The 25,093-nt window shown below is 42.9% G+C and overlaps 1 protein-coding gene across 3 annotated transcripts in view; it reads right to left on the reverse strand.

Annotated features, from left to right (window-relative positions):
- igsf21a (immunoglobin superfamily, member 21a) overlaps nucleotides 1–25,093 on the reverse strand; it is a 490,857-nt gene that overhangs the window by 188,967 nt on the left and 276,797 nt on the right. For all 3 annotated transcript variants that reach the window (XM_062038249.1, XM_062038250.1, XM_062038248.1), the window contains exon 4: nucleotides 23,802–23,920. In XM_062038249.1, coding sequence (XP_061894233.1) covers nucleotides 23,802–23,920 — 119 coding nt within the window. The remainder of the gene's footprint in view (nucleotides 1–23,801; nucleotides 23,921–25,093) is intronic.

Here is a 25,093-nt window from a genome sequence, read left to right on the forward strand (position 1 = left end):
ATTGGTTTTTTTTGTACAGGCGCGAAACAGGGCAGTCGCATGCCGGTTAAGGACCCCCGGCAACTTTGTGATTTTATTGGATGCAGCCCCGGAAGTAAATGGGGGGGGGGGAACGGTGTTTGTAGGGGGAATAAATTTGGCGTGACAGCTGCAAATAGAAAAGAGGCATTACATTTTTTACTTAAATTGTATTTAATATGCCATTGATGTTTTTTCGTTTGTTTATTAAAAGTTGATTTTGCACAATTAAGTTATATAAGCGTTGCTTGTTCCATATTCAGTGTTAAAGCAAATCCGTGTAGCAAACTGAGCAATAATTCACGTTTTATTCTCGCACTTTCTCTTGGTACTTCAAGGCTTGAATGTTTGATTCATTCATTATTGTTAATTTATTTTCAAATGTATTATCAGCCTGTGGAAAAAGTTTATTTTGATATTTACCTCAGAAGGTTGCAAATAGAAAAGAGGCATTAAATTTGTATTTAAATTTTATTTGATATAATAATAATTATTATTATTATTTGAAACTGGATTTTGCATGTCACTATAAAGTTATATAAGTCTTGCTTGTTCAATATTCAATGCAAAACTTGTTTGGGTCCCTATTAAAAGGTTCATTTGTTCAACCTTGGCCCGCGGCTTTGTTCACTTTTACATTTTGGCCCACTCTGTATTTGACTTTGACACCTCTGCACTAAACTATTAAAAGTATTGTTTTCAATTGTACCTAATGGAGTGTGCAGGATGTGAGGATGCTAGCTCATGCGTTGTAAAGTGTGTTCAATAGTCAGTTTTAGCTGGCTAGCTAGCACTGCTCCACTTAAAGGGCCCCTCTAATGCTGACAACATTGCCACTAGTATCATAGTTCTGGACCTAAAAACAACTCCCCAAGTAGACACGGTAGTGATTTTAGGCCACATTTTGGAACACCCCCCTTTTAGCTCCAAAATGTGGGCGGGCCTGCATCAGCCTGCTCAAGTCACCTACACAAAACCGAAAGGCAATTTCATATTGCATAGTATGTGTTTCAGTACCATGTGCAATCCAAAGGGTCATTTTTTTTGGCGCAGAATTTGAAGGAATGATCAAATATGTCCGCCAGATGCATTGTTGCAGGTACCGTATTTCCTTGAATTAGCGCCGGGGCGGTAATTAATTTAAAACCTCTTCTCATTTCGGCGCTTACCAAAGGCATGCGGTAAATTTAGGCCTGCGCTTATAAATTTGAGTGTGATGTAAGGATACCATCATGAAAAGCACATTTAATTAAAAAAAAGTTATCATGGTCTTACCTTTACTTATAAATGAAGTCCATGCGCCGCTCCGTTTGAACAAAAACATCGATAACTTGTTTATAGAAGTCTTCCTTATCTTTCTTCAGTTTTAAAAGTCTCTCTTTCTCGATGGAGATCTTCCTTTAATTATTACCTCCTGCTTCGATTGAAAGTCCAGTTTAGAAAACTGTTGTTGTCACTTCTTCTGCAGCCGAGTAGTCACAAGAATGATCCCTGGGATCACTATAGCGCCCTCTACCACCATGAGGCGGGATTCATTTAATGACTCATATTTGACACACGCAGCTATATTAATAAAACATGTTTACTGTTCTTTTTAGCATATTCAATAGCTTGGACCTTAAATCCTACTGAATAGCTCTTTATCTTCTTCCCTTTATGCAATGTTAAATTATTGAAATTATGTCATCCAAAAATAGGTGTCTTAGAATAGTTGACTATTAGACCCTTCGAGGAATCTAGGTAGCTGTAGCTTCAACCAGGAGGCCTCAATCACTGCTCCCGTCTGAAAGTGGTAATGATCATTTTCCAGTTTAACTTGGGAAAACCTTGTTACAACTTTTACTTTGAGTCTAGATATTCAGGTTTGATCATCTTTTCTGTGCATCACAAGAGCTTAAGACCTTGCCGGGGGTCGATCTAAGGTGCTCATAAAACCATTTAATCTCTACCGTGTGTGTTTGTTTATTTGCCTTAAAGCAACACTAAGTAACTTTTCAACCTTCATAAAATATCTTAATAACTTTTGGGATGACACATGGACTTCAAACTAGTTGAATGACACCTCTGTCAGGGTCTGTTTTGCTTTTACTGGCACTTAGCTACGTTGAGGAGGGTAGCAGGAACCCTACCACACAAAAAACTACAAATGACTTGCTTTACGGCACACGTCACTCCGCCTTTCCCCATTCGTTAAAAAGACGAGAGTCGATGCGAACGATGCCACCAGAAAACAAACAGAAATCCTACGTGCAATTACTGCTATCATGGCCAAAGCTCTAAAACAACCAAATAAACTAAAAGTTTGTCTGAGGAGACAAAAAAAGAAAGACTGAGGTTACCTGGATAAAAAGTACAGTCAAGGATCAACATTGCCCCGTCTTTCACTCGCTGGCGTGATCTCAAAGGCGAGGAATTTCAGACCCATGCTGCCTTGGCTCTGTTCCTAGTAAGTGAATTCCCATGTTTAAATCAAAATGATAATGCTAATGTTAGCTATCGGAAATGTGCCTGATAATTTCACTACTACATTTCCCGTCCGTCTTTCTTTGCGTGGGACCTGCATCTGCCTGATACATTCTTGGTAGTAGCGTCATGTTTGTAGCGCAATCCAAGATCATTTCTTGATAGTGTCTGCTTTTTATCATCAGCATAGCCATTAGAGACCTAATATTTGTGACAATATTACAGCGGACATCATTAGACTTAGACTTCCTTTATTGTCATTCAAATTTGAACTTTACAGTACAGATAAGAACGACATGTTGTTGCATTAGCTGGTTGTAGTGCAGGATAAAAGAGCAATAAGGTGCAGATAAATATATTGCACTTTTGCATATGCATCCAGGTTTATGGATGTATGTTATATTGTCTTTATAGTCCAGCGAGTTAATTCGTTTTGGGGGGGAATTGAGGGGATTATTATGATGCGTTCAAGAGTCTTATGGCCTGAGGGAAGAAGCTGTTACAGAACCTGGAGGTTCTGCTACGGAGGCTGCGGAACCTCTTTCTAGAGTCCAGCAGTGAAAACAGTCCTTGGTGGGGGTGGGATGAGTCTCTATAGATTTTCTGAGCCCTGGTCAGGCAGCGGCTTTTTGCGATCTCCCGGATAGGAGGAAAAGGAGTCCTGATGATATTGTCTGCCGTCCTCACCACTCTCTGCAGAGACTTCCAGTCTGAGGCACTGCAGGCTTGACGCTATATGCGCTAGTCCTCATTGGAAATGTGGTCATCTTCTAGAAAAAACACTACCGCTTTGGCCGCCAAAATCATACCAAAACTGAAAGTTCTTGAGTGGGGCTTTAAAAATAAGCAAAGTCTGAAAATCAGTGGAATCCGGGCAAAATGTGACAATTTAGATTGGAATGTGAAAAGTGTTAGTCGAAGAACGCCCTAGTTGAGAGAGGATTGTGAAGCCCTTGGCTGGCGTTATATAACAGCCTTTATTGACTCTTCCTGCTTCAAACAGCAGTGCCGAGGTACCACTGTCTTTCAAGTAGCACTATTGATTGGCCGGCTAAGTGCAGTTGTCGCACTCTCAGGAAGCCGACGTTTCTCCAAAGTCTCACCTCAGACAGACGCTCTCCCTTTACCTTGCCTTCCGTGTGCTCGTCAAATCGCGGCTCAGAGCTCTGCTTGCACGCATTCCCTGCACTAATTAGCCACGCTGGCGTGGAAACGGCTGTTCAGACATTTCAGAGAGAGATTCTCCCATCTTTGAAAAAAACAACACACAATTGAAGGAGGGATCATTAGTTTTCTCCATGGTCCATTAGGGAACTTCAGTCAGAAACCCTTCGCGAGGCTGCAGCTCCATTCCTGGTCGCGAGCGTTTGTTTTTTTTGACTAGATTGATATGATTCCCTGGCAAATATTTGGTTATGAATCAGACATGGCGGCGCACATCGCTGGCAAATGGTGCAGGCACACAAATGATCTTTGCAAAAGGTCCCACACTGCTGCTCAGCCACGACTCGTCGCGGGCGGAAGGAAACTTACTTCATGATTAATGCAAGCCTGTCGGGTGCCGCGGCGCCCTGCGGGGTTTAATAAATATCTCTCAATGTCACGCGCAGTAAATGCTATTTGTTCGTCGCCACAGCTTAGAATTCCTCGGTACTTTGCTTCCAACCTCTTTAGAATAAATGCCACATGGGGTGTCTGGCCGGGAGAGGCTGAAGTGAGAACTTGCCTCCAGTTCTCAATAATAATGTTGTATTGGGTACCGCCAGTCTTTGTCACGCTAATGCTAATGCAGCGTATTTCCAACAGGTCGTGGCTGCTCAGCACAATATTTGCAATAAGTCAACATGAATATTAAAGGCCTACTGAAATTAATTTGTTGTATTTAAACGGGGATAGCAGATCCATTCTATGTGTCATACTTGATCATTTCGCGATATTGCCATATTTTTGCTGAAAGGATTTAGTAGAGAACAACGACGATAAAGATCGCAACTTTTGGTATCTGATAAAAAAAAAAGCCTTGCCTGTAGCGGAAGTAGCGTGACGTAGTCAGTTGAAAGGCTCCTCACATTTGCCTATTGTTTTCAACGCAGCTAGAGCGATTCGGACCGAGAAAGCAATGATTACCCCATTAGTTTGAGTGAGGATGAAAGATTCGTGGATGAGGAACGTTTGAGTAAAGGACTAGAATGCAGTGCAAGACATATCTTTTTTCGCTCTGACCGTAACTTAGGTACAAGCTGGCTCATTGGATTCCACACTCTCTCCTTTTTCTATTGTGGATCACGGATTTGTATTTTAAACCACCTGGGATACTATATCCTCTTGAAAATGAGAGTCGAGTTAGCGAAATGGACATTCACAGTGACTTTTATCTCCACCACAATACATCGACGAAACACTTTAGCTACGGAGCTAACGTGATAGCATCGTGCTTAACTGCATATAGAAACAAAATAAATAAATCCCTGACTGGAAGGATAGACAGAAGATCAACAATACTATTAAACCATGGACATGTAACTACACGGTTAATGCTTTCCAGGCTGGCGAAGCTTAGCAATGCTGTTGCTAACGACGCCATTGAAGGTAACTTAGCAACCGGACCTCACAGAGCTATGCTAAAAACATTAGCTATCCACCTACGCCAGCCAGCCCTCATCTGCTCATCAACACCCGTGCTCACCTGCGTTCCAGCGATCGACGGCGCGACAAAGGACTTCACCCGATCACAGATGCGGTCGGCGAGACGGAGGAAGTTAAGGTGAGTTCGACGGCTAGCGCGTCTGCTATCCATCTCTGTCCTCCTGGCTGTGTTGCTGCAGCCAGCCGCTAATACACCGATCCCACCTACAACTTTCTTCTTTGCAGTCTCCATTGTTCATTAAACAAATTGCAAAAGATTCACCAACACAGATGTCCAGAATACTGTGGAATTTTGAAATGAAAACAGAGCTTTTTTGCATTGGATTCAATGGGGTACCAATACTTCTATCAACCGTTTACGTCACTCGCATACGTCATCATATCTAGACGTTTTCAACCGGAATTGTGGCGGGAAATTTAAAATGTCACTTTATAAGTTCACCCGGTCGTATTGGCATGTGTTGCTATGTTAAGATTTCATCATTGATGTATAAACTATCAGACTGCGTGGTCGCTAGTAGTGGCTTTCAGTAGGCCTTTAAAGTAGGACGATGCAGTGATCCCTCTCAGTTCTAAGGTTTCACTCCAGTTCCATTGTTCCATGTTGAAACAAGCATGATGCCAGCTTCACACTGGAACAGATTCAATTACCATTAAGCAAAATGGTTGTTGTTTTTACCCTAAATTGTTGGATCGCAACCACGTGACCAAAAGGCACGTCAGGTTTCACGTGGTGGTCAAGGTCTCAAAAAGCTACCGTTTATTCACCCGCAGCAATGCAAATATTGGTGGTTTTTTTTTAAAGGTTTATGAGGAAATATACAAGCCAGATATCATGAAAAAATATGTGAACGTGACGGAGCGGATCCATACTCTCTTAAGAAGAAATACTTTTCTCAAGACTCCATTGATCCAACAACACTTAAGGAGACTGTTAAAGCACAAAAATAGGAGGAGAAGTACAAAAGTATGAAGGCTAATCATTTCTCAACATCTGGATGGGTCAACAAGATAGGTTTTTAGTCATGAAAAACAATGTTTGGCTTATTTTATTGACGTTACCAAGTCAGGCAACATACAGAATATATAAGCAGTGATGGGCAAGCTACTTAGAAAATGTAGTAAGTTAAGCTTCAAGTTACTCTCTTTTAAATCAATCAAAGTTTACTTATATAGCCCTAAATCACGATTGTCTCAAAGGACTGCACAAGCCACAACGACATCCTGGGCTCAGATCCCACATCAGGGCAAGGAAAAACTCAACCCAGTGGGATGACAATGACAAACCTTGGAGGGGACCGCAGATGTGAGTCCATAGTGGATCTAACATAATAGTGTGAGAGTCCAGTCCATAGTGGATCTAACATAATAGTGTGAGAGTCCAGTCCATAGTGGATCTAACATAATAGTGTGAGAGTCCAGTCCATAGTGGATCTAACATAATAGTGTGAGAGTCCAGTCCATAGTGGATCTAACATAATAGTGTGAGAGTCCAGTCCATTATGGATCTAACGTAATAGTGTGAGAGTCCAGTCCATAGTGGATCTAACATAATAGTGAGAGTCCAGTCCATAGTGGATCTAACATAATAGTGAGAGTCCAGTCCATAGTGGATCTAACATAATAGTGTGAGAGTCCAGTCCATAGTGGATCTAACATAATAGTGAGAGTCCAGTCCATAGTGGATCTAACATAATAGTGTGAGAGTCCAGTCCATAGTGGATCTAACATAATAGTGTGAGAGTCCAGTCCATTATGGATCTAACATAATAGTGTGAGAGTCCAGTCCATAGTGGATATAACATAATGTTGTGAGAGTCCAGTCCATAGTGGCTCTAACATAATAGTGAGAGTCCAGTCCATAGTGGATCTAACATAATAGTGTGAGAGTCCAGTTCATAGTGGATCTAACATGATAGTGTGAGTCCAGTTCATAGTGGATCTAACATACTAGTGAGAGTCCAGTCCATAGTGGATCTAACATAATAGTGTGAGAGTCCAGTCCATAGTGGATCTAACATAATAGTGTGAGAGTCCAGTCCATTATGGATCTAACATAATAGTGTGAGAGTCCAGTCCATAGTGGATATAACATAATGGTGTGAGAGTCCAGTCCATAGTGGCTCTAACATAATAGTGAGAGTCCAGTCCATAGTGGATCTAACATAATAGTGTGAGAGTCCAGTCCATAGTGGATATAACATAATAGTGTGAGAGTCCAGTCCATAGTGGATCTAACATAATAGTGAAAGTCCAGTCCATAGTGGATCTAACATAATAGTGTGAGAGTCCAGTCCATAGTGGATATAACATAATAGTGTGAGAGTCCAGTCCATAGTGGATCTAACATAATAGTGAGAGTCCAGTCCATAGTGGATCTAACATAATAGTGTGAGAGTCCAGTCCATAGCGGATCTAACATAATAGTGTGAGAGTTCAGTCCATAGCGGATCTTACATAATAGTGAGAGAGTCCAGTCCATAGTGGATCTAACATAATATTGTGAGAGTCCAGTCCATAGTGGATCTAACATAATAGTGTGAGAGTCCAGTCCATAGTGGATCTAACATAATATTGTGAGAGTCCAGTTCATAGTGGATCTAACATGATAGTGTGAGTCCAGTTCATAGTGGATCTAACATACTAGTGAGAGTCCAGTCCATAGTGGATCTAACATAATAGTGTGAGAGTCCAGTCCATAGTGGATCTAACATAATAGTGTGAGAGTCCAGTCCATTATGGATCTAACATAATAGTGTGAGAGTCCAGTCCATAGTGGATATAACATAATGGTGTGAGAGTCCAGTCCATAGTGGCTCTAACATAATAGTGAGAGTCCAGTCCATAGTGGATATAACATAATAGTGTGAGAGTCCAGTCCATAGTGGATCTAACATAATAGTGAGAGTCCAGTCCATAGTGGATCTAACATAATAGTGTGAGAGTCCAGTCCATAGTGGATATAACATAATAGTGTGAGAGTCCAGTCCATAGTGGATCTAACATAATAGTGAGAGTCCAGTCCATAGTGGATCTAACATAATAGTGTGAGAGTCCAGTCCATAGCGGATCTAACATAATAGTGTGAGAGTTCAGTCCATAGCGGATCTTACATAATAGTGAGAGAGTCCAGTCCATAGTGGATCTAACATAATAGTGTGAGAGTCCAGTCCATAGTGGATCTAACATAATAGTGTGAGAGTCCAGTCCATAGTGGATCTAACATAATAGTGAGAGTCCAGTCCATAGTGGATCTAACATAATAGTGTGAGAGTCCAGTCCATAGTGGATCTAACATAATATTGTGAGAGTCCAGTTCATAGTGGATCTAACATGATAGTGTGAGTCCAGTTCATAGTGGATCTAACATACTAGTGAGAGTCCAGTCCATAGTGGATCTAACATAATAGTGTGAGAGTCCAGTCCATAGTGGATCTAACATAATAGTGTGAGAGTCCAGTCCATTATGGATCTAACATAATAGTGTGAGAGTCCAGTCCATAGTGGATATAACATAATGGTGTGAGAGTCCAGTCCATAGTGGATCTAACATAATAGTGAGAGTCCAGTCCATAGCGGATCTAACATAATAGTGTGAGAGTTCAGTCCATAGCGGATCTTACATAATAGTGAGAGAGTCCAGTCCATAGTGGATCTAACATAATAGTGTGAGAGTCCAGTCCATAGTGGATCTAACATAATAGTGTGAGAGTCCAGTCCATAGTGGATCTAACATAATAGTGAGAGTCCAGTCCATAGCGGATCTAACATAATAGTGTGAGAGTTCAGTCCATAGCGGATCTTACATAATAGTGAGAGAGTCCAGTCCATAGTGGATCTAACATAATAGTGTGAGAGTCCAGTCCATAGTGGATCTAACATAATAGTGTGAGAGTCCAGTCCATAGTGGATCTAACATAATAGTGAGAGTCCAGTCCATAGTGGATCTAACATAATAGTGTGAGAGTCCAGTCGATAGTGGATCTAACATAATAGTGTGAGAGTCCAGTCCATAGTGGATCTAACATAATAGTGAGAGTCCAGTCCATAGCGGATCTAACATAATAGTGAGAGTCCAGTCCATAGCGGATCTAACATAATAGTGAGAGTCCAGTCCATAGTGGATCTAACATAATAGTGAGAGTCCAGTCCATAGTGGATCTAACATAATAGTGTGAGAGTCCAGTCCATAGTGGATCTAACATAATAGTGTGAGAGTCCAGTCCATAGTGGATCTAACATAATAGTGTGAGAGTCCAGTCCATAGTGGATCTAACATAATAGTGTGAGAGTCCAGTTCATAGTGGATCTAACATAATAGTGTGAGAGTCCAGTCCATAGTGGATCTGACATAATAGTGAGAGTCCAGTCCATAGTGGATCTCACATAATAGTGTGAGAGTCCAGTCCATAGTGGATCTAACATAATAGTGTGAGAGTCCAGTCCATAGTGGATCTAACATAATAGTGTGAGAGTCCAGTCCATAGTGGATCTAACATAATAGTGAGAGTCCAGTCCATAGTGGATCTAACATAATAGTGTGAGAGTCCAGTCCATAGTGGATCTAACATACTAGTGTGAGAGTCCAGTCCATAGTGGATCTAACATAATAGTGAGTGTCCAGTCCATAGTGGATCTAACATATAGTGAGAGTCTAGTCCATAGTGGATCCAACATAATAGTGAGAATCCAGTCCATAGTGGATCTAACATAATGGTGTGAGAGTCCAGTCCATAGTGGATCTAACATAATAGTGTGAGAGTCCAGTCCATAGTGGATCTAACATAATAGTGTGAGAGTCCAGTCCATAGTGGATCTAACATAATAGTGTGAGAGTCCAGTCCATAGTGGATCTAACATAATAGTGAGAATCCAGTCCATAGTGGATCTAACATAATAGTGTGAGAGTCCAGTCCATAGTGAATCTAACATAATAGTGTGAGAGTCCAGTCCATAGTGGATCTAACATAATAGTGAGAGTCCAGTCCATAGTGGATCTAACATAATGGTGAGAGTCCAGTCCATAGTGGATCTAACATAATAGTGAGAGTCCAGTCCATAGTGGATCTAACATAATAGTTAGAATCCAGTCCATAGTGGATCTAACATAATAGTGTGAGAGTCCAGTCCATAGTGAATCTAACATAATAGTGTGAGAGTCCAGTCCATAGTGGATCTAACATAATAGTGAGAGTCCAGTCCATAGTGGATCTAACATAATGGTGAGAGTCCAGTCCATAGTGGATCTAACATAATAGTGAGAATCCAGTCCATAGTGGATCTAACATAATGGTGTGAGAGTCCAGTCCATAGTGGATCTAACATAATAGTGTGAGAGTCCAGTCCATAGTGGATCTAACATAATAGTGTGAGAGTCCAGTCCATAGTGGATCTAACATAATAGTGTGAGAGTCCAGTCCATAGTGGATCTAACATAATAGTGAGAATCCAGTCCATAGTGGATCTAACATAATAGTGTGAGAGTCCAGTCCATAGTGAATCTAACATAATAGTGTGAGAGTCCAGTCCATAGTGGATCTAACATAATAGTGAGAGTCCAGTCCATAGTGGATCTAACATAATGGTGAGAGTCCAGTCCATAGTGGATCTAACATAATAGTGAGAGTCCAGTCCATAGTGGATCTAACATAATAGTGTGAGAGTCCAGTCCATAGTGGGGCCAGCAGGAGATCATCTTGAGTGGAGACAGGTCAGCAGCACAGAGACGTCCCCAAATGTAGCGATGCTAGAGGGGAAGCTATCCCCGGAGAATTGTAGCAAGCTAGCGAGCACTTGAGGACTAGAGGGTGGGAGTGGCTGGTCTGGATGACTCGAAACGGGCAAAGAAGTGTTATGTAACCGAGTGCAAAAGTGAAATGTGAGGCAAATTATATTTATTTAGCGCTCTTTTTTTCTAGTGACTCGAAGCGCTTTACATAGAGGAACCCATGTTCTGAGCTACATTTAAACCAGTGTGGGTTGTTCTGAGCTACATTTAAAGCAGTGTGGGTGGCACTGGGAGCAGGTGGGTAAAGTGTCTTTCCCAAGGACACGACGGCAGTGACTTGGATGGCGGAAGCGGGGACCGAACCTGGAACCCTCAAGTTGCTCTATCAGAGCGGCTGAAGGGAGAACTTGCCTCCAGTTCTCAATAATGTTGTTGGGATTGTTGCATGTCTCTATTTTTTAACATAATCCAAAGCGATTTAAAAAAATCGGCCATAACTGTATAATTTTAATTCACGCATATACTCCCTTTTCCCTCTCAATCTCTGCAATTGATCAACCGACCTCTAAACGAAATTGACAAGATCTCGGTTTTGGGGTAACCTGCCTGTTTTGACGGAACGCTTGTTGCTGGACATTCGAAGGACTCTTGGCAACCATTTCACTCGAGGACGTTGAAAAGTATCCACCTTTTTGGAATCAAGATATCAGGATATCTGCTGATTGGAGTAAGTGTTGCTCTGGGTATCGACAATGTGGAATGCAAGCAGAACTGTGGGCACTTAGACTTTTCAGATTTTGGACAGTATTGCAATCTTTGGCGACATCTTGGAGACGCCGGCTGCTCTGCTGGTGAAGTATGATGATTTGAGGATTGGTTTTCCCTCGCTGCAAGCGACTTGGCAAGGTTGCTACTTCGAGATTCTCCCAGACGGCAGTGCAGTGAAGACGCAACAAACTCCTTACCCGTCTCTCATGGACACACACCTGTTGTTGTTGACTTTTGTTGGACTGACTGGCGGTGTTATCCCGTTTGCGAGCACCAAGGTCGCGGAACAGAGTTTTAGGAAAAATACATGCCACACACACACGTCCCGACGTGACCATGCGCCGTCATGCCAGTTAAAAAATAAATATGGCGAACCGGTACCTTTCAAACAGAGTATAGTATCGTTTTTAATTCATTAGTACCGCGAGACTATACTAGCAACGGTATACCGTACAACCCTAGCACAATGTTTGTCTCATCTTGAACGGGTTTGTGCTGAAAAGTAGATGTGGTTGTACTTGTGCAATGGCAATAAAGAGCATACCGTGCCATACCACGGCCCCCTTCAATCTGTATTACACAGGATTGTGTCATAGTGAGAGATTTTTCCTGCCATTTTCTTCAGTTTTTAGAAGAATATTTAGGACAGCCTTGCCTTTATGGCTCCATACATGCAACTGGGGCGCGATCCTCCCCCTACATTAACTCTCCAAAGCAGCAGAATACGAGCTGATGAGGATGATGCAAGCATCCGCCGCATGTTTCTCGCTCTCTCTGTGAAATGAGTGGCGGTGCAAACAGGCTGACTAAAGAGGCGGTCTCCATGGCGCACGCCATTGCCTCGCTGACGGCCGCTTGACGATAAACAGGCTTTTGACGACATTCTACCACAAATCAGACAAGGTCGTTTTTGACGAAATGAAAGCAAGACAATCAGAGGCTGAAGACGTCGAACAAGACGCTTTTATCACAGACAAAGATACACAGACCACCAGTTCAGGAAAATCCTTGAGGAAGCTTTCCGAGCTGTTTACTTTTGCCTCCCTCATCACTCCAGGGTCTAGCTCAAAGACAAACATTTAATAATTCATCCGCTCATTCTTCCTCCCGCCGTGAGGACCTGAGCCAGCATTTTTATTGCTGCTGTCACTTCCAGCAGTCATTTAAACTGAACGTCGGGAGCCGGAATGGAACAGACACCAGTGTGGGGGGGGGGCTCAATATTAAAGAGACAAAATGACGCCGGAGGACGAGTGAACAATAAAATGAGGGCACATGGCTTGTAGCTACATCACCTTGTTGCAAACTGACAAGAGTTGCCTTCTTTTTGCACAGTGAACAGCACATGTCAATGCTATCAGCGCCCTGTGGGACTTCAGAGGAAACGGGAGAAGTGACAGACTAGTAGCAACTCAGTCCGGAACAATTCCGACAACCCAAAAAGAAGTCTGACTGATTCCCGGCTAAGTTTATCCAGGGTAAATCCCACCTAACCTTATCCTTGTCCACAAACACACACAATGCCGACCTAGTACACATGTGCAGAACAAAATGCGTGCCTCATAGTCACCTCTGACCTGGAAGTGTATTCTTACTGTGTTTCAATGTAGACTATTGCCACATTTCTCTTAACAGTAAACCTTGCTGGCCTCACCATCAGCAGCTGTTAGACTATTGTAGTCAATCACATCATACATCAATCATGTCTTTAATGGACTCCTGAAAAGTAAACAATGTGATAAATAACATTTTACAACAATCAATCTGGGGATCTAGATATGTGGTCAGGACACTGTGCTTGTCAGCTGAAATCGGCGGTCCTACTTGACGGCCGCAATCACTTCATGGCTTCACAGTAGTTATGGAGTACAAAACCAGACGTTGAGTAATCGCTCGACATACATCGCGGACAATAACTGATAGTCTGCTTTGCCAGTCCAAATGCATTTGCTGTTTTCCCTCGTCCACGGGAGGTAAGGTAAGGTATTAAGGAATTGATGTGTGATTTCCGCAAGCGTCTGTAATGAAGCTGGCTGTGGCGCGGTCTTTCTGGCGCCACTTCCTGTGTGGGGTCGCGGTCATTCTGGCGTCACTTCCTCTCCGAACTCAGTTTGTAAACGATCAATGAGTCCATACAGAGCTAAGAGCCGTAGATTCAAGAAATAGACGGCGTACTTACCCGTGTAAAAAATTATCCAAGGAGGGGAACCTTAAACGATGGTTTAGTGTGGCAAAAACGGGGCTTAGGCTAAATAATTATTTGTTTAACGAGTTATCCGGATTAATGTAGGGTCTGAGACGGGGGGGAAATAGGCCACTTTTGGGTCGATTGGGGCTAAGGATAACAAAAGACTCGGGAGAAGTGACAGACTAATAGCAACTCAGTCCTGAACAATTCCGACAACCCTAAAATAAGTCTGACTGCTCAGGCCCCTTCTACACTAAGGTTACACTAAGGCTAAGGTTATCCAGGGTAAATCCCACCTAACCTTATCCTTGTCCACACACACACAATGCCACCGTTCAAGACACCCTCTTGACGGCCGCAACCATTTCATGGCTTCACAGTAGTTATGGAGTACAAAACCAGACGTCGAGTAATCGCTCGATATGCATCACAGACAATAACTGATAGTCTGCTTTGCCAGTCCAAATGCATTCGCTCTTTTCCCTCGTCCACAGGAGGTAAGGTAAGGTATTTAGGTATTGATGTGTGATTTCCGCAAGCGTCTGTTATGAAGCTGGCTGTGACGCGGTCTTTCTGGCGTCACTTCCTGTGTGGGGGCGCGGTCATTCTGGCGTCACTTCCTCTCCGAACTCAGTTTGTAAACGATCAATGAGTCCATACAGAGCTAAGAGTCGTAGATTCAAGAAATAGACGGCGCACTTACCCGTGTAAAAAATTATCCAATGAGGGGATCCTTAAACGATGGTTTAGTGTGGCCAAAACGGGGCTTAGGCTAAATAATTATTTGTTTAATGAGTTATCCGGTTTAATGTAGTGTCTGAGAGGGGGGGTGGGGGGGGGGGGATAGGCCAACTTTGGGTCGATTGGGGCTAACGATAACAAAAGACTCGGGAGAAGTGACAGACTAATAGCAACTCAATCCTGAACAATTTCGACAACCCTAAAATAAGTCTGACTGCTCAGGCCCCTTCTACACTAAGCCGGCTAAGGTTATCCAGGGTAAATCCCACCTAACCTTATCCTTGTCCACACACACACACAATGCCACCGTTTAAGACCCCCTCTTGACGGCCACAACCACTTCATGGCTTCACAGTAGTTATGGAGTACACAACTAGACGCTGAGTAATTGCTCGACATACATCGCAGATAATAACTGATTTGCCAGTCCAAATGGTTTCCCTCATCCACGTGAGCCCGCATTCTCGTTGTCTCCCCTTCGACAAATGGACAAAGTTTTTGGCTAAGTAGAATCACAGCTAACCTGGACATTCAAAAGTTCTCTTGCTGTCCCTGTGACACAACACACTCCTTGACAAACATATCTCACCAGGCTGCCGTTCTTCCAGGCCTTATCCAAAACCGTCGCTCAACATTGCTATGTTGCCGTTTGAGATGTGTTGTATCCCAAATAGCTGCAATCGCGGGTTTCCTTCTTTTAAGGTATTCAATCAATCAATCAATCAATCAATCAATCAATGTTTATTTATATAGCCCTAAATCACAAGTATCTCAAAGGGCTGCACAAGCCACAACGACATCCGCGGTACAGAGCCCACATAAGGGCAAGGAAAAACTCACAACCCCAATGGGATGTCGATGTGAATGACTATGAGAAACCTTGGAGAGGACGCCCCCCCCTCCCTCTAGGGGAGACCGGATGCAATAGACGTCGAGTGGGTCTGACATAATATATTGTGAAAGTCCAGTCCATAGTAGATCTAACATAATAGTGAGAGTATTGATGTGTGATTTCCACAACCGTCTGTTATGAAGCTGGCTGTGGCGCGGTCTTTCTGGCGTCACTTCCTGTGTGGGGGCGCGGTCTTTCTGGCGTCACTTCCTCTCCGAACTCAGTTTGTAAACAATCAATGAGTCCATACAAAGCTAAGAGCCATAGATTCAAGAAATAGACGGCGTACTTACCCGTGTAAAAAATTATCCAAGGAGGGGAACCTTAAACGATGGTTTAGTGTGGCTGAAACGGGGCTTAGGCTAAATAATTATTTGTTTAATGAGTTATCCGGTTTAATGTAGACAGAGTCTGAGAGGGGGAGGGGGAATAGGCCACCTTTAGGTCGATTGGGGCTAACGATAACGGAAGACTCGGGAGACGTGACAGAATAATAGCAACTCAGTCCTGAACAATTCCGACAACCCTGAAAGAAGACTGACTGAGGCCCCCAAAACCATCTCTCAACATTGCTAGATGTATCCGACATAGCTGCAATTGTGGGTTTCCTTCTTTTAAGGTATTCATGTGTGATTTCCACAAGCGTCTGTTATGAAGCTTTCTGGCATCATTTCTTCTCCGGACTCAGTTTGTAAACGATCAATGAGTCCATACAAAGCTAAGAAATAAATTAAGAAATAAACGGAGGAATGGAGGGGAACCTTAAACGATGGTTGAGTGTGGCCGAAACGGGGCTTAGGCTAAATAAGTATTTGTTTAATGAGTTATCTGGCTTAATGTAGACAGGGTCTGAGAGGGGGGGGATATAGGCCACCTTTAGGTCGATTGGGGCTAACATACTCTCCTTAATTCCCAGGAAGAACTGCTCATCCTTCATACGCAGCCTCGTACGCAGCTCCAACGCCATTAATCCCGCCGATTTATAGACAAGCTGCAGAATATATGCAGCGCTTAATTAAAGTTGGGCATCAATTATTCAAACAAATCCCACTTTTATGGGATGAGCAGGTAATTAGCCCCTCTACACCTAAGTGCTCGTTTACACGCGGCTATAAATAACAATGTGTTCTCCGTCCTCAATTTTGGAAAAGTAAAACCGACGCTTGAAATAACAACCCGGCGGGCCATCTGTTGCAGACGATAGGCTTGAATCCAACCAGGGTTTTCAAGGTCAAACTCCAGCCAGAGGAGACAAATGACCTTTCCACGTCATCTTAGGGAACGTCGCATATAGGAATCACTTTGGGTAATAACAAATAATGACCCAATCTCCAACACTGGCAAACGACGTATTGATTTCTTTCACCCAGCAAAGCCTGAAATTACGACCTTAGCTTGATAAAGATGGATATGTCTCTGGCCTCACAATGAAATATATATTTGATGTGATTGGTGATGGGTCAGAACCCCCCACCCCAACATGATTGAATCACAATATAGTGAAATGTCATGTGACCGTCCACTCCAAGCAGCATTGCAATGGAAGTAGAAGCCTTCACAAACAGCAGAGGTTCAGACTTTGAGACGTAAATATCAAAAGCTTGCTTTCTTTTATACAGATACTCCCAATTCTCATGGACGTACGCCCGTTTTGTTGCCACACCGGTCACCAATTGGGTGTTGATGCACGTACCTCCAGGACTGAGAATGGTATTGGATATTTAATTGCACACACAAACGAGGTAGAACCCACATCGAAAAACAAATTGTTGTGCCACGTGCATATCAATAGCCATTTGGCAGGTAATGGAAAAATGCCAGTGCAAAATAAAGAAAATATACGTGCTAGATCATTTAGGTTTAGTATGTGAGTTATTCAGAATAATCTTGACGTGTGAAAAGAGGCTCATCTGAGGAACGTATTCAATGTACAGTATGGTCACAATCATTAGTCGTTATGGTTTTACTGCTTGATGTGATTCACTTGTAGCGACCCGCGGCCTCCCTGGAGCCTCTTCAAAAATGTATGAACATGGAAAAAGATGGAGGGAAAATATGTTTTTAGTTTTAATATATTTTCTGTAGGAGGACAAACATGACACAAACCTTCCTGATTGTTAGAAATCCCACGGTTTATATTAAACGTGCCGTTTTGTCCTACTAATTTTGATCCTTGAAATCACCGTAGTTTGTTTACATGTATAACTTTGTCCGACGCTGTTTTTTAAAAGGATGGGGTGAGGGTCACCACCCATCCTATATATATTTACTTATTTATTAATGTCATTATTTATTGAGGCAGCACGGTGGAGGTGGGGTTAGTGCGTCTGCCTCACAATACGAAGGTCCTGAGTTCAATCTTTCTGTACGGAGTTTGCATGTTCTCCCCGTGACTGGGTGGGTTCCCTCCGGGTACTCCGGCTTCCTCCCACCTCCAAAGACATGCACCTGGGGATAGGCCCCTCCCACCTACAAAGACATGCACCTGGGGATAGGCCACTCCCACCCCCAAAGACATGCACCTGGGGATAGGCCCCTCCCACCTACAAAGACATGCACCTGGGGATAGGCCCCTCCCACCTACAAAGACATGCACCTGGGGATAGGCCACTCCCACCCCCAAAGACATGCACCTGGGGATAGGCCCCTCCCACCTACAAAGACATGCACCTGGGGATAGGCCCCTCCCACCTCCAAAGACATGCACCTGGGGATAGGCCCCTCCCACCTCCAAAGACATGCACCTGGGGATAGGCCCCTCCTACTTCCAAAGACATGCACCTGGGGATAGGCCCCTCCCACCTCCAAAGACATGCACCTGGGGATAGGCTCCTCCCACCTCCAAAGACATGCACCTGGGGATAGGCCACTCCCACTTCCAAAAACATGTACCTGGGGATAGGTCCCTCCCACCTCCAAAGACATGCACCTGGGGATAGGCTCCTCCCACCTCCAAAGACATGCACCTGGGGATAGGCTCCTCCCACCTCCAAAGACATGCACCTGGGGATAGGCCCCTCCCACCTCCAAAGACATGCACCTGGGGATAGGCTTCTCCCACTTCCAAAGACATGCACCTGGGGATAGGCCCTTCCCACCTCCAAAGACATGCACCTAGGCATAGGCTCCTCCCACCTCCAAAGACATGCACCTGGGGATAGGCCCCTCCCACCTCCAAAGACATGCACCTGGGGATAGGCCCCTCCCCCCTCCAAAGACATGCACCTGGGGATAGTCCCCTCCCACCTCCAAAGACATGCACCTGGGGATAGGCCCCTCCCACCTCCAAAGACATGCACCTGGGGATAGGTTGATTGGCAACACTAAATGGTCCCTAGTGTGTGAATGTTGTCTATCTGTGTTGGCCCTGTGATGAGGTGGCGACTTGTCCAGGGTTTACCCCGCCTTCCGCCCGAATGCGGCTGAGATAGGCTCCAGCGACCCCGAAAGGAACAAGCGGTAGAAAATGCATGGATGGATGGATTATTTATTGAGTATATTGTAAAAAAAAGTGACTACACGAAGTGAACAAATGTGATTAGCAACTGCTATGTATTGGTAACAGGGGTAGCACTACATAAGATCGGCTTCTTCCTACTGCTTTTCAAACATGTTGACAGGAGAAAATGGACATTGTGATGGATCGTTTTGTAATTGTATGCATCTTCCAAATTAACTTAAACCATAACCAAAAGCATAATTATGTCACAGTCTTTTTTTAATGTTGTTTTTTTTCCACACATTACAGACCAAAAGTTTCTCCTCATTTTATGTTCATGACTATTTACATTGTAGATTGTCACATGAAAACTATGAATGAACACATGTGGAGTTATGTACTTAACAAAAAAAAAAAGGTGAAATAACTGAAAACATTTTTTATATTCTAGTTTCTTCAAAATAGCCACCCTTTGCGCTGATTACTGCTTTTGCACACTCTTGGCATTCTCTCCATGAGCTTCAGAAAACCTGGAATGGTTTTCACTTCACAGGTGTTGTAGTTTTGATGTGACAATCTACAAACCCTGTTTCCATATGAGTTGGGAAATGGTGTTAGATGTAAATATAAACAGAATACAATGATTTGCAAATCCTTTTCAAGCCATATTCAGTTGAATATGCTACAAAGACAACATATTTCATGTTCAAACTCATAAACTTTTTTTTTTTTGCAAATAATCATTAACTTTATAATTTGATGGCAGCAACACGTGACAAATAAGTTGGAAAGGTGGCAATAAATACTGATAAAGTTGAGGAATGCTCATCAAACACTTATTTGGAACATCCCACAGGTGAACAGGCTAATTGGGAACAGGTGGGTGCCATGATTGGGTATAAAAGTAGATTCCATGAAATGCTCAGTCATTCACAAACAAGGATGGGGCGAGGGTCACCACTTTGTCAACAAATGCCTGAGCAAATTGTTGAACAGTTTAAGAACAACATTTCTCAAGCAGCTATTGCAAGGAATTGAGGGATTTCACCATCTACGCTCCGTAATATCATCAAAGGGTTGAGAGAATGTGGAGAAATCACTGCAGGTAAGCAGCTAAGCCCGTGACCTTCCATCCCTCAGGCTGTACTGCATCAACAAGCCACATCAGTGTGTAAAGGACATCACCACATGGAACACTTCAGAAACCCACTGTCAGTAACTACAGTTGGTCGCTACATCTGGAAGTGCAAGTTAAAACTCTCCTATGCAAGGCGAACACCGTTTATCAACAACACCCAGAAACGCCGTCGGCTTCGCTGGGCCTGAGCTCATCCAAGATGGACTGATGCAAAGTGGAAAAGTGTTCTGTGGTCTGACGAGTCCACATTTCAAATTGTTTTTGGAAACTGTGGACGTGGTGTCCTCCGGACCAAAGAGGAAAAGAACCATCCGGATTGTTCTAGGTGCAAAGTGTAAAAGGCAGCATGTGTGATGGTATGGGGGTGTATTAGTGGCCAAGACATGGGTAACTTACACATCTGTGAAGGCACCATTAATGCTGAAAGGTACATACAGCTTTCGGAGCAACATATGTTGCCATCCAAGCAACGTTACCATGGACGCCCCTGCTTATTTCAGCAAGACAATGCCAAGCCACGTGTTACATCAACGTGGCTTCATAGTAAAAGAGTGCGGGTACTAGACTGGCCTGCCTGTAGTCCAGACATTGAAAATGTGTGGCACCTAAAATAGCAGAAGGGAGACCCCCGGACTGTTGAACAACTTAAGCTGTACATCAAGCAAGAATGGGAAAGAATTCCACTTCAAAAATGTGTCTCCTCACTTCCCAAACCTTTACTGAGTGTTGTTAAAAGGAAAGGCCATGTAACACAGTGGTGAACATGCCCTTTCCCAACTACTTAGGCCCGTGTTGCAGCCATGAAATTCTAAGTTACCATCATTTCCGGACTATAAGCCGCACCTGACTATAAGCCGCACCAGCTAAATTTAGGGGAAAATACAGATTGCTCCATATATAAGCCTCACCCGACTATAAGCCGCAGGGTTTTGATGTGTAATTAGCGTAGTATATAGTGTAATTAGCGTAGTATATAGTGTAATTAGCGTAGTATATAGTGTAATTAGCGTAGTATATAGTGTAATTAGCGTAGTATATAGTGTAATTAGCGTAGTATATAGTGTAATTAGCGTAGTATATAGTGTAATTAGTGTAGTATATAGTGTAATTAGCGTAGTATATAGTGTAATTAGCGTAGTATATAGTGTAATTAGCGTAGTATATAGTGTAATTAGCGTAGTATATAGTGTAATTAGCGTAGTATACAGTGTAATTAGCGTAGTATATAGTGTAATTAGCGTAGTATATAGTGTAATTAGCGTAGTATATAGGGGTTCCTGCTACCACGGAGGGGATTGTCGGGACAGAGATGACTGTTTGGGAACGCAAAGCGTCCCATTTATTAACAATAAATCTTTCAATCATTCAATCAAACTTTCACATCTTTGACATGGCGAACAGCATTCGTGCAGAGTACAAATAATACAACGCTGCAAAGTAATACAAAGTGCTCGCCTGTACGTTATCAAAATAACCAGCCTACCGGTATATGAAAAGTCAGTCTTTAATCATTGTGTCATTGTCTTCCTCCTGCGTACTAAAACCACCGAAATCCTCTTCGTCGGTGTCGGAGAAGAACAGGCCGTATATAAGCCGCACCCTTGTATAAGCCGCAGGGACCAGAACGAGGGGAAAAAGTAGCGGCTTATAGTCCGGAAATTACGGTAATTATTATTTGCAAAAAAAAAATAAAGTTTATGAGTTTGAACATGAAATATGTTGTCTTTGTAGCATATTCAACTGAATATGGCTTGAAAAGGATTTGCAAATCATTGTATTCCGTTTATATTTACATCTAACACCATTTCCCAACTCATATGGAAACGGGGTTTGTAAATAGTCATGAAACTGAAGAAAACCCCTTGGAATGAGAAGGTGTGTCCACCGCTCCACTTTCTGGTGAAGATGAGAACAGTCCTCCGGTCATGCGAGGAGAACAAGTTGCCAGTCCAACATTTGAGAAGAAAAGGGAACTTTTTCCAGGGAGTGAAGGAAAGTCGCAGAGATAGCAAGAGTGCAGCGTTTAGCCTTTTTCAAAATTGGACTGTTGAATTTCTCGTCAGAGGGATTCATTCAAATGATCATTCTTATTTATGAAGCCCTTTAAAACATTCAAATACATTCTGTGTACTTCTTGCTATTAATTAAACTCGCTCTCTCCCTCTTGTGCGGCTTTCTTGCTCCCCCCCCCCCCCCCCGCTCTCCTCAATCCTACTGAACTTGACACACTAATAGGTTATGAATAATTCCGTTTCAGTTTAGACGGCAATTAGCCGCCATGCCAGAGGCCGTTCCTATTCGTCTCCAGCCGTGTGGTAATTTAGGACCGAGCTGCCTTAGCGGTCCCACCGCTGCATCATTCACTTATTCCCGCCCAACACTAAAACCAGGAACCACCCACTGAGCAGAATGCTAAAAGTATTTGGCCAGCCATCCAAATGATGAGAATCAGGTGCCCTAATCACTTGGCCTGGTGTATCAAATCAAGCACTTAGGCATGGAGACTGTTTCTACAAACATTAGTGAAAGAATGGGCCGCTTTCAGTCATTTCCAGCGTGGAACTGTCATAGGATGCCGCCTGTGCAACAATTCCCGTCCTGAAATTTCCTCGCTCCTAAATATTCCAAAGTCAACTTTATAATAAGAAGAGTGAATAGTTTGGGAACAACAACAACTCAGCCAGCAAGTGGTAGGCCAGGTAAACTGACTTAGAGGTCAGCATAGTGCAAAGACTTTCTGCACAGTCACTTGCTAAAGAGCTCCAAACGTCATGTCACCTTCCAATTAGCCCACGTACAGTACGCAGAGAGCTCAATGGAATGGGTTTCCGTGGCCGAGCAGCTGCATCCAAGCCATGCATCACCAAGTCCAATGCAAAGTGTGGGATGCAGTGGTGTAAAGGACATCACCACTGGAGACACCTTCTCTGGACTGATGAATCACCCTTTTCCATCTGGCAATCTGATGGACCAGTCTGGCTTTGGAGATTGCCAGGAGAACGCTACATTTCGGACCGAGTGTGAAATTTGGTGGAGGAGGAATTATGGTATGGGGTTGTTTTTCCATGAGTTGGGCTTGGCCCCTTAGTTCCAGTGAAAGGAACTTTGAATGCTCCAGGATACCAAAACATTTTGGACAATTCCATGCTCCCGACAGTTTGTAGCGGGCCCCTTCCTCTTCCAACGTGACTGTGCACAAAGCAAGGTCCATAAAGACATGGATGACAGAGTCTGGCGTGGATGAACTTGACTGGCCTGCACAGAGTCCTGACCCGAACCCAATAGAACGCATTTGGGATGAATTAGAAGACGGAGACTGAGAGTCAGGCCTTCTCCACCCACATCAGTGTGTGACCTCACTGATGCGCTTTTGGAAGAATGCTGGAACATTGCTATAAACACATTCTGCAACCTTGTGGACAGCCTTTCCCATAAGGGTTGAAGGTGTAATAGCGGCAAAAGGTCATTTTGAACCCTATGGGTTAGGAATGGGATGGCACCGCTTTACACAACTTGTGTCTAATAAATAGCGGTGTAACTTTTACGGCAAAAACCTGACATAGCCTTCTTGTTGGTACCTTGACCTTGACCAGGGAACCACACAAAGACATGTTGTTGCATGTAGGACCCAAACTCTGACCGTACAAAACTAAAAACTGACTTGTCTTTGTCTCCAATAAACTTCCATCGCACATTACCCAACAAGTTTGCCTTAGCTAATTAGCATAGCCTGGTCTGCAATGTTATATAGCCCAAACATGAGAGAGGAGGGGTACTCACACATGACGGTGAGGAAAACATTCCCTGACGCCAGGACCACCTTCTCCCGTGTTGCCCGGTCGTAGATTCCCACGTGGCATTCGTAAGGTCCGTTGTCCGAGATGCGGACCTCTGGGAGCCTGGAAAACATGATTGCAGGGACAGTTACTGACATGTTGACATACCGTATGATGGTGTGGAATCCATGACACCGTATGATGGTGTGGAATCCACAGAGTCGCGGTCAATAGTGACAAGAAAGCCTAAAACATTCGGATAAAGTCGACTGGCTGATGGCTGGAATTTCTGTTGTATTGCTGAGAAGTTAGAGGGAGTTACTCACAGGTGAAGTGGTGTTGTCACCATACCAAAATGTATCTCGACACTTTTTGGTACTTTTCCATACTTTTCTAAATAAAGGGGACCACAAAAAATGTCATTATTGTCTTTATTTGAACAGAAAATGTTAGTGTACATGAAACATATGTTTATTATTGTCATTTAGTCCTTAAATAAAATAGTGACAACTTGTCTTTTAGTAGTAAGTAAACAAACAAAGACTCCTAATTAGTCATATGCAGTAACATATTGTGTCATTTATACACCTATTATTTTGTACACATTATGAGGGACAAACTGTAAAAAAAGGAATTATTAATCCACTTGTTCATTTACTGTTAATATCTGATTACTTTCTCTTTTAACATGTTCTATCTACACTTCTGTTCAAATGTAATAATCACTTATTCTTCTCTTCTTTGGTACTGTACATTAGTTTTGGATGATACCACACATTTAGGTATCAATCCGATACCAGGTAGATACAGGATCATACAATAAAATATAATACCTAATAAACCAATAATAATATGGTTTAAAATACTGATGTAAAGGGTAGGTGTCGCACTGTTTCCTGTTTTAACATGTTCTATTAAAATGTAATAATCACTTATTCTTCTCTTCTTTAATACTTGACATTAGTTTTGGATGATACCACACATTTAGGTATGGATGTGATACCAAGTAGTTACAGGATCATACATTGGTCATATTCAAAGTCCTCATGTGTCCAGGGACGTATTTACTGAGTTTGTAAACATAATATTATTATTTTTTTTAAATTAAAGAAGATGTTGTGATGCAAAAAAATATCGACATAATCATAGTAGTATCGACTAGATACGCTCTTGTACTTGGTATCATTACAGTGGATGTCAGGTGTAGATCCACCCATGGCGTTTGTTTACATTGTGACGGCGGTGAGCTACGGTGTGTAGTGAAACATGTTTAGCTACTCCTCGTCCTGCAGTGAT

Source organism: Entelurus aequoreus, linkage group LG26, assembly GCF_033978785.1.
Source record: "Entelurus aequoreus isolate RoL-2023_Sb linkage group LG26, RoL_Eaeq_v1.1, whole genome shotgun sequence".
Lineage (NCBI taxonomy): Eukaryota > Metazoa > Chordata > Actinopteri > Syngnathiformes > Syngnathidae > Entelurus > Entelurus aequoreus.